General features: G+C 43.8%; 1 protein-coding gene across 1 annotated transcript in view; it reads left to right on the forward strand.

Annotated features, from left to right (window-relative positions):
• Positions 11,000-14,013, forward strand: part of GPR158 (G protein-coupled receptor 158) — a 302,282-nt gene continuing 299,268 nt past the window's right edge. Inside the window, exon 1 of the mRNA XM_005687944.3 lies at positions 11,000-12,580. Within this exon, the coding sequence (XP_005688001.3) occupies positions 11,679-12,580 (902 nt within the window). The 5' untranslated portion in view covers positions 11,000-11,678. The remainder of the gene's footprint in view (positions 12,581-14,013) is intronic.

Below are 14,013 nucleotides of genomic sequence, written 5' to 3' on the forward strand. Positions count from 1 at the left end.
TCCTCACAGTACCTATTACAACTGAATGTAAGCACCATGATGGCAGAAACTTGACTTGTTTACTGCTGTATCACTTTTATCGAGAACAGTGTCTTGCAAATAGTGGGCCCCCATAGGTATTTATTTGTTAAATAAGGTAATAAACAATATATATGAGAATGCAACCCAAAACTTCAATTGTCTACCTAGAAGTTCACAGATAGCATTAAATCAGCATATGTGAATCATACCATGTAGAATGGAATCTAGGATGGCTCTGAAAGTTGTGAAAAAGTGAAAGCATTAGTTGCTCAGGTGTGTCCGACTGTTTTTGACCTCATGGACTGTAAGCCTGCCAGGCTCCTCTGTCCATGGAATTCTCCAGGCAAGAATACTGGAATGGAATCCCATTCCTTTCTCCAGGGGATCTTGTGGACCCAGGGATCAAACCCAGGCCTCCTGCATTGCAGGCAGATTCTTCACTGTCTGAGCCACCAAAGAAGCCCCTAGACAGAGTCAAAGGCTAATCCTAGAAAATCAAGTCAATTGTGGAGAATGCCTAGAGTTGGTAGTTTTTAAAAAAATTTTAAACAAACTTTATTGAAGTACATTTTACATAGCACCCATTTCTAGTGCAAAATTCAATGATTTTAAATAACTTACTGAGTGGTACAGCTACCATCATCAGCTTTAGAACATTCTCATCCCCTTTTAGTAAGATCCCTCAAGACTTTTTAAAGCTGATTCTTACTCCTGTTTCCAGCCTTAGGCAACCACTAATCTCCCTTTTGTCTCCATACATTTGCCTTCTCTGGACATTTCATCTAAATACAATATGTGCTCTCTGTGTCCAGTTCTTCTACTTAGCATAGTGTTTTATCTGTGACATATCACAAGTGTTGGCAATTTGTTTATTGTTTTGGCTGAACAGGATTCTACTACCTGGCTGTACCACACTGTGTCTATCCATTCTCCAGTTGGTGGATCTTTCAGTGCTTTCTGGACTTCGGCTATTATGAGTAATGCAGCTGTGAACAATGTGCATGTCTTTGTATGAACATAATGCTTTCACTTTTCTTGGGCAAATGCCTTGGAGTAGAATTGCTGGGTCACATGACAGTTTATACTGGACTCATCTGAGAAACTGCTAATCTGTTTTCCAAAGTGACTGCGCACTTTATACTCTCACCAGAAGTATACAAAGGCTCCTAGATTTCTACATCCTCACCAACATACGTTATTGTCTGTCTTATATATTATAGTCCTTCTAGTGGGTGGGCTTCCCTGGTAGCTCAGATGGTAAAGAATCTGCCTGCAATGCAGGAGAGACCTGGGTTTGATGCCTGGGTTGGGAAGATCCCTGGAGAAGTGAATGGCAACCTACTCCAGTATTCTTGCCTGGAGAATCCCATGGACAGAGGAGCCTGGGGGGCTACAGTCCATGGGGTCGCAAACAGTCAGACACAATTAAGAGACTGAGCACTCTTTGTCTGCCTAGGCAGAATGAAACAGAACTCATTTCTAATACATGGATACAATTTCTACTGGAGATCACTAATTATTCTTCAAGTAAAGATATTTGCTTCTGCTTTTGGTTAATTCATTTTAATGAAAAACAACCTTGACATTCAGAAAAGCTTTCTTATTTCTTTCTTGACTTTTAATTACATTTTAAGTTTTTATTCTAAAATATCTGATTTGAGATATAAAAACAAACAGTTGAGACAGCTACTTTTCATCACTCAGGATACTGCAGAGCCTTGAAAACTATTTCTCTTTTTAGCCTCTGTTCCCTAGTCTACTTTCTCTATGCTCACCAAGAGCCCATTCCTCCCTGGACGCTATGATAAATGATGGCCATATAGACTGGAAGTCAGCCCCATCACCCAAGAACATTCACTAACACAGTGAACGAAAGGAACTGAAAGCTTCTTGTGCCAAAACTTCTCTAGAATTCTTTTGTGTCTGAATAGGGAGCTGTTGGTAAAGACTAGGCAGAAATTTCCCTGAAACTATTGATTCCCAAGAGTCCCTCCAAAGGAAAAGTTGAAATGATTTATATACGGCACAGGTCTCGGGCTTCTGCCTTAGACGTGCTTAATGCTAGCACTGAACGTAATCAAAAGAAGACGCTTCTAAGTAAACCTCAATAAGGTATGGACGTTCTTTCTTCCCTTATCCTGGGACAATCCAGACTTTCAGTTACTTTTTCATTGAGCACTTGATGTCTGTAAAGGGAGGAGAAAGAAGAGGAAGGGGAGGAGAGACCAGCTGACCAGAGATTAGATAGGAATTCTTAGATTTCTTTGCCTTCATTTTTTTTTTGTCCCCTTTAGGGATAGCAGAGGTCTGGAGAAAACATTTTTTTTTTTTTTTAACTAGGCACATATAAATTACTGGTAAAATAAAACCACAGCTTTGTAAAACTGTTTTGTACCTGGACTCATACTTAGATTTGTCATTTTCTCAGCCTGAAGGTATTTCTGAAACATGTGCAGTGACTGTATTCTTTTCCTACATTTTGTTGGCATGTATTTCCATGCTATGTTTCTTTGTTTTCCTTTCCATTTAATCCTGGCATGAAGATGATGTCTGAAATTTCAACAATATCAATGTTACTGGATTGATGGCCCTCAAGTTTTTAAAAGCTGCAGCAAAAATTTTACTAGCAGTTTACTACTCTAAACTGTTCTTTATAAGTTTCTCTGGATTTACAATGTCTGCTCTTTCAGTTCAGTTCAGTCGCTCAGTCGTGTCCGATTCTTTGCAACCCCATGAATCACAGCACGCCAGGCCTCCCTGTTCATCACCATCTCCTGGAGTTAACTCAGACTCAAGTCCATCAAGTCCATGATGCCATCCAGCCATCTCATCCTCGGTCGTCCCCTTCTCCTCCTGCCCCCAATCCCTCTCAGCATCAGAGTTTTTCCCAATGAGTCAATTCTTCTCATGAGGTGGCCAAAGTACTGGTGTTTCAGCTTTAGCATCATTCCTTCCAAAGAAATCCCAGGGTTGATCTCCTTCAGAATGGACTGGTTGGATCTCCTTGCAGTCCAAGAGACTCTCAAGAGTCTTCTCCAACACCACAGTTCAAAAGCATCAATTCTTTGGCGCTCAGCCTTCTTCACAGTCCAACTCTCACATCCATACATGACCACAGGAAAAACCATAGCCTTGACTAGACGGACCTTAGTCGGCAAAGTGATGTCTCTGCTTTTGAATATGCTATCGAGGTTGGTCATAACTTTTCTTCCAAGGAGCAAGCGTCTTTTAATTTCATGGCTGCAGTCACCATCTGCAGTGATTTTGGAGCCCAAAAAAATAAAGTCTGACCCTGTTTCCACTGTTTCCCCATCTATTTTCCATGAAATGATGGGAACAGATGCCATGATCTTTGTTTTCTGAATGTTGAGCTTTAGGCCAACTTTTTCACTCTCCTCTTTCACTTTCATCAAGAGGCTTTTTAGTTCCTCTTCACTTTCTGCCATAAGGGTGGTGTCATCTGCATATCTGAGGTGACTGATATTTCTCCCAGCAATCTTGATTTCAGCTTGTGTTTCTTCCAGTCCAGCGTTTCTCATGATGTACTCTGCATATAAGTTAAACAAGCAGGGTGACAATATACAGCCTTGACGTACTCCTTGTCCTATTTGGAACCAGTCTGTTGTTCCATGTCCAGTTCTAACTGTTGCTTCCTGACCTGCATACAGATTTCTCAAGAGGCAGGTCAGGTGGTCTGGTATTCCCATCTCTTTCAGAATTTTCCACAGTTTATTGTGATCCACACAGTCAAAGGCTTTGGCATAGTCAATAAAGCAGAAATAGATGTTTTTCTGGAACTCTCTTGCTTTTTCCATGATCCAGCGGATGTTGGTAATTTGATCTTTGGTTCCTCTGCCTTTTCTAAAACCAGCTTGAACATCAGGGAGTTCATGGTTCATGTATTGCTGAAGCCTGGCTTGGAGAATTTTGAGCGTTATTTACTAGCATGTGAAATGAGTGCAATTGTGCGGTAGTTTGAACATTCTTTGGCAGTGCCTTTCTTTGTAATTGGAATGAAAACTGACCTTTTCCAGTCCTGTCTGCTCTTTATCAATGAGAAATTGTCATTAATTAGTGTCTCCTATTTGTGCGTGATTCTGGGCACTTGAAGATCCCAGCTTTTAAAAGCTCCTGCATTCAGACTTCAAGTCCTAAACTGATCATAAAGTAAACCCCCATTATGCACAAAGTAATATGCTGATGAAGGCTACATCATGAATTATAGCAACATACAGGTATATATGGTGTGAGGGGCTTGCCTCCAGCATGGGAAGCAGACAAAGTTGAGCAAAGACAAAATAATCAATTTCCCATCTTTTGCTATCCACAAAGTCCATTTATCAGTAAACTTGGCTTCAAGTTTTTGTTCTTATTCCTTAGTAAGAAAGAGAGCTGATCCTTGTGTTGAGTGGAGTTGGACTTTGAATAATTTGGATGATTTTTTTTTTTTTTTTTTGGTGAAGGTAATATATTAATCCTTTCCTGCACTGCTGCATATAGGGTCAGCATCATGGGAAGTTGTTTGAGGGAAATACTTGGCCTCAGCACACTTAAGGATTTTCCTCCATAAATGCCATTTCCTGGTGTTCTCTTCCCTTGTGGTCAGGAAGTCCATCAGGTATGTTTAGTTTGCAGAACCATTTTGTGTGCATAGGGGCAGGAGGATTAAGGGAAACTAGCAACGTGGATCAAAGCCCTAGTGACTCTAGATGGTACTATGCTTAGTGGTATTAAAAATGCACTTCACTGGGAATGCAAGAACAGTCCAAGTCATGACTTCTCAGTGAAAAACAGAGATGACTCTGGAAAGGGAAGGAGTGTTAGAAGTGATGCTGACAGGCAGTAAGAGTTTTAAGGGTAAACCGGAGGCAGATGAGAATAAACTGCTAAGTAAAAAACATAAACATCTTGAGCAAGCTTTCTAAGTTAGAAATAGAAAACTGCTGAGTTTTTTTTTTTTTTTCTGAGTAGATTTCAGGCATCTTTTCATCCCTTAATGTTGACTTTCTCCTTTTTCCACATAAAATGGATGGGAAAGTGTTACCAAAAGAGTTACCAAAAAGCAAGATTATAATGGTGAAAAGCACTGCTCAGAGCAGTGGTTCTCAAAGTGTGATCCTCGTGAGGCAGGAGATAGATGGGCCCCCGGCACAAACAGTCAGAGTTTGTTCTCTGTGGACCAATACTCCAAGACGAAAATAGCAGGACAATTGAAAGAGAGAAGGCTAAGCCCTGCCCAGATAAATAAAAAGAGACCACGTATTACTCATTCTTGAAGTCAGGAGACTTTGCTGACTACACATGCACAGAAAGGCTCCTTGGAGATCAAAAGGGGAATGCTGCTGCTGCTGCTAAATTGTTTCAGTTGTGTCTGACTCTGTGCAACCCCACAGAAGGCAGCCCACCAGGCTCCGCCATCCCTGGGATTCTCCAGGCAAGAACACTGGAGTGGGTTGCCATTTCCTTCGCCAATGGATGAAAGTGAAAAGTGAAAGTGAAGTTGCTCAGTCGCGACCGACTCTTAGCGACTCCATGGACTGCAGCCTACCAGGCTCCTCCGGCCACGGGATTTTCCAGGCAAGAGTACTGGAGTGGGTTGCCATTGCCTTCTCTGGGAGTGATGCTAAGTGACAGTAAATACTCATAGGCCTCTTCGGTAGAATTCATCTTGGCCAAGACATGTGTGCAGATATATGGAAGGATCCTGGGATATACCAGTTGTAGACTGAACCAGGTAAATCAAAATGATTGGCCAAAGGAAACCTGAAGAAACCTCTCATAAAGGCAACTGAAACTACCACGAGAGTGTGACTCTCTGAGTCTGCCTTTGTGTCTATCACCAGGTACTGTTCTCTTTTTTCCTCCTAATACTTTATTGTTTCACTGCTTGCCATCTTTGTGGAATTCTTTTTCTGCACAACTGAAGAGCCAGGGCCTTGTCTTTGACCACTCGTCGAGTGGCTAGGATTTGGTGCTCTCACTGCCATGATCTGACCTCAATCTCTGGCTGGGAGCTGAAGTACTGCTTCAAGCCACTGTAGGCCAAGGCTATCCGGGATCACTTGAACCAGCAGTATCAGTATCACCTGGGAATTTTTTCTCAGGCCTTATTCTAGACCTACTGAGTCAGCAGTTTGGGGGCTTAGGGCACTAATTTGTGCTTTGATGAAAGCTCTCCAGGTAAACCTAGTAGGTATCAACATTTGAGAACCACTGGTATAGTGATTAAGGGTATGACATCTGGAGCCAGATGGCTGTATTTCTTAGGGCAATTCATTTGCTTGTTTCCCATCTGTAAAATGGTAGCTGTACCAAACTCACAGTGTGGTAATAAAGACTACATGAGCTAAAACCTTAGAATAATGCTTGGCCACTGTAAGTGCTGTGTAAACATTTAGTTGATCATGACGATGATGATGATCCTCTTTATAGGTATTATTTTCATTTTTTCCACCCACAGGCTATGTTTCACAATTTATACCACAGCTTTGTGTTTACCAGGAGATGTCTTCTAATATATTAGAGTTCTTTTCCATGGCTCAAGGCAGTATTTCTCAGCATGTGCTCCATGGACCATTTGCATCAAGATCACCTGTGGTGCTTATTAAAATGCAGATTTTTAACTTCTCCCCAAACTTAGAGCGATGATCAGAATTCTCTAGTGACAATTCTGCATTCAGAAATCTCAAAACCGCTGCTCTTGGATGACAAAGACTATGATCTTCATTTTGCGAATGGGCACAGGAGGCACGGGGTAACATATGCTCAGGGAAATCCAGAACCTCAGGAAGACGGGGACTAAGAACTGGATTTCTGATTTTGTGTTATATTGACAGATTATGCTGCTTCTTTGTGGCTTTATTTGCTATATCAAGAATTTTATTTGGGTCGTGTCATTTTGTTTACTGAGACCTAGCATTATTGAACCTAAAAATAACATTTACCTTCTAAAGCTAGAACTATCAAGGATGATGAGTTCCTGGAAAATATACCTGGACTATTATCCATGACTCAGCTAAAACTGTTTCAGCTGTGGCTGTATCTAATGCATCACTCTTGTGTTACAGATGAAGCAAAAGGGCTCAAAGAGGTTGAGAAAAATTGTCAAAAATCATATGCCCAAATATCAGCAAAGTGGAAAGTAGAGCCAACTGCCAATCCAGTGTCCTCTCACCAAATCACACTGTCCTAGTTCTTGCTGATTTAAATGATTTAAAGCAGCACTTAAAATTTTAAGACAATTTTGTACTGCTCACATAAAATATGGTCTCAGCAGGTTTTTTTTTTTAAATTTTATTTCATTTAAACATATGCTAATATCACATCTTCCTTTTAATTACAGTGATAAATTGATAATATCCTGACAACTAATAACTCAAAGTTCCATTGTATATTGCTTTTTCATCAGTTCGAAATGGACTGTTCTAAAGCAATTAGATTGACTTTTCAAACTGTGATGAAATGGTTTCGGCTTTTTCACACAGGGCATACAGGTCATGCATACATTCTCTGTTTACAGTCAAGTTCCCACACAGTATTAATATGCGTTTAGATAACTTAGCTCTTAATTTGAGGCCATGCATGGATATTTATCTTCTCTACAAATCATGATCATGTAATTGGTGGTAGGATAGAAGTGCTATTCATGCCAGGATCACTTAATTAACTTACCAAACAACTTTCTTTTTGTCTCCATTGTTTGAACTTTTTATATTATATATGAACTTCATCTTCATGTAGTCATCTTTTCCCATTTCTCTTTCCTGCTAAGTTTCTTTTCATCATACCCTTAGCTGGTTCACTACTATCTACTACCTAATTACTCCTCATTTGTTATATCTCAGCTCAATTGTTACCTCCTCATAGAAGTCTTTTTTTTCTTTATCTCTTTATATAAGAATATCCTTGACCCCATATCCTTCACTGTTTATAAATTTACAGTATTTATTTCTTCATGGCACGTACGACAATATGTAATTTAAAATTTTGCTTATTATCTTTCTTTAAACACACCTGACTGTGAGGTCCATGTGTCTATCATGCAGATGTTTGCCCCAGTACTAAGCACAATGTCTGATACATAGTGGAGACTCAATCAACATTTGTTGAATGAGTATGTCTTTGAGTTGGTGTGGCATTCCATAGTCTGCTTAGAGGGCTACGAGCTTGTGCTGTATCTTAGTGAAGTGAAGTGAACTCACTCAGTCGTGTCCGACTCTTTGCGACCCCATGGACTGTAGCCTACCAGGCTCCTCCCTCCAAGGGATTCTCCCTCCATGGGATTTTCCAGGCAAGAGTACTGGAGTGGGTTGCCATTTTCTTCTCCAGGGGATCTTTCTGACCCAGGGATTGAACCCGGATCTCCCGCATTCCAGGCAAACGCTTAACCTCTGAGCCACCAGGGAAGCCCTTGGTCCTTATAAAAAACTTCTTTTGGCTGATCTCCTTCAGTGATGGATAATAACACAGACATAGGGTTGTCTACCTAGTCAGTTAGCCACTTTCACTCTAGACTTGTAAATGGACCAGACCTCCTAGACCATTTGGACCATAGCACCTCATTGTGAGTGAACCTAGGTTTTCTAGATCATTCTAGACCATAACGTGCTATCTTCCAGAGCCTGCATTCTGTGGTAGCCTCTGGCCACATGTAGCTATTGAGCACTTGACATGTAGCTAGTATGAAGGGCCATATGCTGAGAGTATAAAATACACATTGTATTTTGAGGATTTAGTACAAAAATGTAGACTACCTCATTAATAACTGCTATATTGTTTACTTATTGAAATAAAATTTGGATATACTGGAATAAACAAAATATATTATTACATGTTATTTCATCTTTTTATTTTAAAATGTGCTATTGGAACATTTAAGATGATATATGTTGATCTGTGACAAGCATTATATTTCTATTGGACGGTGCTATTCTAAACCTAACTAGTTCACCTCTGTTGTTTGGCAGTGTAGATGGAAAGTGATCCCCTAAGCGTTACGACAAAATTGCAGGCACCTCTCATAGCTTGCTCCAATCTTGTTAGACATGCACTGAGAGAAGGACTAGCACTCCTGGCGAGGGGCTCAGGTGCAATTTTGGTACTCTGTCAATGTCCAAGCATGAGGCTCACATACAACTTATGTTCTAAGACACAGAAACTTTAAATATCTTGCTAGTTGCCATACATATTGCTTAAAATAATACTGGGATCAGAACCCAGGTCTTTCGATTACACCGAGTCACTGAATTACTCATAGAGGGACCTACTAATAAAATTATACCTTCCTTTTCAAATGTAATACAGCAAATTTTAAAGAATTGTTAATAAATTATATAGGTTCTATAAAAAATCAATTAATGAGGGAATGACACTGCAGTCTTCAAATAGAAAATCATATTGTATATTCTAATAAACAAACAGAAAATCACATTATTATTGCCATATGCCCTATATCAGAGGATTAAGCTGGATGACCTTTATTTAGCAAAGGAATATACTTTGCAAAGCAAAATCAAAACAAGTCAGATATGAACATGAACTCTACTTGTGAATAAACACAAATCTCATAACCATTCTCTGCAAAGCTATAAAAGCTCTCTTGGAGACCCAACACTGCAGTTTCAAAAACTGGTTGCTATGTCTTATTCCAAAAGCCATCATCACTGACACATCAGGCACACATCTCTTCTTAGAGAAGGAGACAGATTTAAAAATAATTAGCTTCCTCATCATGATCTTATGGTTCATTCATTAGTTTACCAATTAGCACCAGGTATCTGTGTATTCTAGGTGGTCAAGATACTACAGTGACCAATGCAGGCAAACTTTTGCTCTTTGGAACTTAAATTTTCATCCTTCGATATTTTCTCAATAAGGAGAATGAAATGATAAAGCAAGTCTAAGACATGCTATCTTAGAATGCCATAGGTGGCTTTTTTTTACAGTTGGGAATTGAAATGATTTTGAGACTTTCTATCTTGTGTCTTTCTTGGGAAATTTGAAAATGGAGGTGTATATGGAAGATGGAGGTGCCATAAGACACTACATATCCATATTAAATAGTATTTTTGAATGAAAATGTCAGAAGACCTGGTTAAAGCTGCAAATAAAACCATTCGACTGTGTTAAGGGAATTTCCAATCTTTTTTTTGGGGGGGTGGGGTGGGGTGGGGTCCTAGCATAGTTATTCTGCTCTTCTTTCTTCAGCTGGGACATCCCAATCTATGGTGAATCAGATGTCTTAGTTCTTGCCTTCATTAATTTCAGGAACTCCCAGTCAGAATGGCTCTCCTTCCCACTCACCACAGACTGACTCATCCTCATTCTCTCACAGTCTGCGTCCTGCCCCTATCCTCGCCCTTTGGCACATTCTCTGTTTACATTTCCACAGGTTCCCCTTCAACCCTTTCAAGCAAACGTTCCTTAGATGGCATTTTTTTCCCTTAAAGTTCAGCCAGTAGATGTCTCCATTACTCCCTTACAGCCAAGACCTTGGCAAGTAGGGTTTAATAATTTCTTTAACCGACAACAAGGAGGAGGATTTGATCATTTGCCTAAAATAAGCAGATGCTCGGGAGGACACGTCTTCATCCTACATCCCTCCCTCCGATATATGTCACAAATGAAAACTACTTTTTCCCTCTTTTCCAGGCAAAAGAAAAGACTGATTTAACGAAGCATGCAAGACGCCAACACCCTCCTCCTCAGTACGTCCAAGTTTCCTTCTCTCTGAGCCATCCAAGCTCTGCTTCTCCCTTTACTCCAGGCCACCCACCCCCAACCCTTCACGCTCTCGAGTCATCATCAGGGAACGCGAGTGGGTGAAAGGACTGCTGCACCCCACGCTGCTGCCTCCTCCGTGCAGCCTCGGGTTCAGCACTGGACAGCTCCCGCCCCAGCCGAACAAATGGTACTCGGCTGATTGACAGAGGAGCCGACCAAACAGAGAACAAGACGAATTGAAGCCGCCCTACAAGGGCTGGTTGCGGCCAAGCTGCCTCTTTAAACCGGCTTTCCTCCCGAGAGCAGGGAGAGGCAGGAGTGTGGTTTGTGGCCAAACCTAAAGACTCCAATTAACCAGCTGCCTAACCCTCTTGCGTCTGGAGAGACAAACGTCTTAAAAGAAACCCTCGCTCTCTGGGACTCGCCCCTGCGCTCGCGGTGCCGGTCTGTGCGCGCGCGCTCCGCGTCTCCGGGCGAAGCGAACGGGGAGGAGCCAGAGCCAGGAGGCGGGAACGACCTGCCACGGGTGAGATGATGGAGCAGCGTCTTCGGCGGCCGCGGCGGCAGCAGCAGCAGCTCTTGAACACACCTCAATGAGAGCGGCGGTGGAAGGAAAGACGTAAGCAGGCTAACTATAGCTGCCGGCTGCAAAAGGGGATGTAACCTGTTCGGTTCAAGGCTGCGAGGTGCGTAATCCTGAGCCGACCCATTGTGGAGCGGGAGCAGCCGGCGTTGCCACAGGTGATTTGATTTCCTGTGACGGTAGCTTAGTCAGCCGGGCATATTTCGGAACAGCCCTATTTTAAAGTCCTTTTGGACTGGATGCCTGCTGGAGAAGGGGGAAGACCCCTAGCAAAGTCTTACGGCTGACAGACTGACGACTACAATTTAAAAAGTGACTCCTCCCGTTACCTCCTCTCCGCTCTGTGAGGCAGATGGGAGTCATGGCTTACCCCTTCCTCTCCTGCCTTCTGCTTGTTCATTTCGGATTGGGAGCTATTGGCGCCAGCCGAGAAGCTCCAAGTCGGCCGGATTCCCCTCGAGAGAGGACCCTGAGAGCAAAGGAGCACGCCCAGCAGCCGGCTCGAGCCTCTGCCTCAGACCCCTCTGCTCCCTGGAGCCGCTCCACCGACGGCACCATCTTGGCGCAGAAACTCGCCGAGGAGGTGCCCATGGACGTGGCCTCTTACCTCTACACTGGGGACTCCCACAAGCTGAAGCGAGCCAACTGCTCCAGCCGCTACGAGTTGGCGGGCCTGCCGGGGAAGTCGCCTGCCCTAGCCAGTTCCCATCCCTCACTGCACGGGGCGCTGGACACGCTGACACACGCCACCAACTTCCTCAACATGATGCTGCAGAGCAATAAGTCGCGGGAGCAGAACTTGCAGGACGACTTGGAGTGGTATCAAGCACTGGTGCGGAGCCTCCTAGAGGGTGAACCCAGCATCTCCCGGGCGGCCATCACCTTCAGCACCGAGTCGCTGTCCGCCCCGGCCCCGCAGGTCTTCCTCCAGGCCACGCGCGAGGAGAGTCGCATCCTGCTCCAGGATCTGTCCTCCTCAGCACACCACCTGGCCAACGCCACGCTGGAGACCGAGTGGTTCCACGGCCTCCGGCGCAAGTGGAGGACTCACTTACACCGTCGCGGCTCCAATCAGGGGCCACGGGGCCTGGGACATAGCTGGCGGCGCAGGGACGGGCTGAGCGGGGACAAGAGCCATGTCAAGTGGTCTCCGCCTTACCTGGAGTGCGAGAATGGCAGTTACAAGCCTGGGTGGTTGGTCACTCTCTCCGCTGCTTTCTACGGGTTGCAGCCTAACCTGGCCCCGGAATTCAGGTAGGGCGGGGTAAAAAGATAAAAGGCAAAACCTTCCTTCCGGTTTCGCGGGTGGCTGTGAGTGTGGAGAAGGAACACTTGGCTGTGACCCTTACGCCTCCCACCCTCAAAGCCCAGACCTGGGCTGAGGGACACCCCAGCAGCCGCAAATGCTTAGGGACAAGAAGCGCCCCGCGTTTGTCAGCTTCAGACACTCAACGATAGCTTTTCTCTCAAATCAGTTTCCCTGCAAGGAGAGATGCCCTGTTTCTCTCTAACCCCCGGGAGAGCAGGGAGGGGGGCTCCCCGTTAGGGGTGATGCACAGAAACCTGGCGAGCTCAGGGCATGCTAGCCAGGCGCAAACTGGTGAACGTCTAATGAGACTAGAGAAGGAAGCAGGAAGAAAGTTCGTTTTTTTCTGCAACTTCGGGATAGCCTCCGCCTGCTTCCTCCTACGTGTGCAGTTTGGGGCGTCAGTCTGTTGTTAGTCAGTTACCAGAGCGCATGATGAAAACAGTCAATCCCGCGGCAGTTCTGTACCCTCAGCAGTGAGTCAGTTTCAGCAGCATAGCTGTCTCCCAGATCCAGACTTTGCAATTTGCTCTGTGTGCTCCTTCTACTCATCTCCCTCCTTCCCCCAATCCATCTCCGATTCCCTGGTCCGCTCTTCCTCTTGTTTAGGCACACCTAAGCGTTCTCTTGGAGAAGGAAATGGCAACCCACTCCAGTACTCTTGCCTGGAAAATCCCATGGACGGAGAAGCCTGGTAGGCTATAGTCCATGGGATTGCAAAGAGTCGGACACGACTAAGCAACTTCGAGTGTTCTCTGGCTCTTCAGGTGCTCACCCTTTATAAATGAACCTGATTGAATTAGCCTAGGAAGGGAGGGATCAGTTCTCATTGAATTCAGTCAGGGAACTCAGGAGACTTAATAGTTCTGTAGTTCTGCATTTGTGGGAAAATGAGAATGTGCAAATTAGCAGGGGGCAATTTGCGCCCTGGGATGTGCCTGATCTTTGGGGTGAAGTTTTAGAAGTAGCCCTTAAGAGTGAAAATGAGGAACAGAAAGGATTCCAAAGAGGGGCTGGGAGAGGGCCATAGATTAACTGGGACCCTTCCCCATTCCCAATGGGAAGAAGGTTTTGGGGGTAAAGGTTGCTTCTGTACTTTTTGGGAAACTGGGCAAAAGTGAGGCACTTGTATGTGTTTTAATGCCTTGCTGGCACATAAAAGAATGATAACCTGGTGAAAGATACCAGGGGAAGTACTGGGTGGGTGAATGGGAGGAGTCAGAACACTTACTTGTCTTGGCACTGTCATTTACTGCTGAATGACCTCAAGAAATCTGCTTGATCTCTTTGGCCCTCAGCTACTTATTTATCAAGTAAGGGAGGTAAACTAGCGATAGACAGTCTCTAGGGAGACACCCAGTTATAAAATTCTGTAGCTGTT

The sequence above is a fragment of the Capra hircus genome, chromosome 13 (genome assembly GCF_001704415.2).
Source record: "Capra hircus breed San Clemente chromosome 13, ASM170441v1, whole genome shotgun sequence".
NCBI lineage: Eukaryota > Metazoa > Chordata > Mammalia > Artiodactyla > Bovidae > Capra > Capra hircus.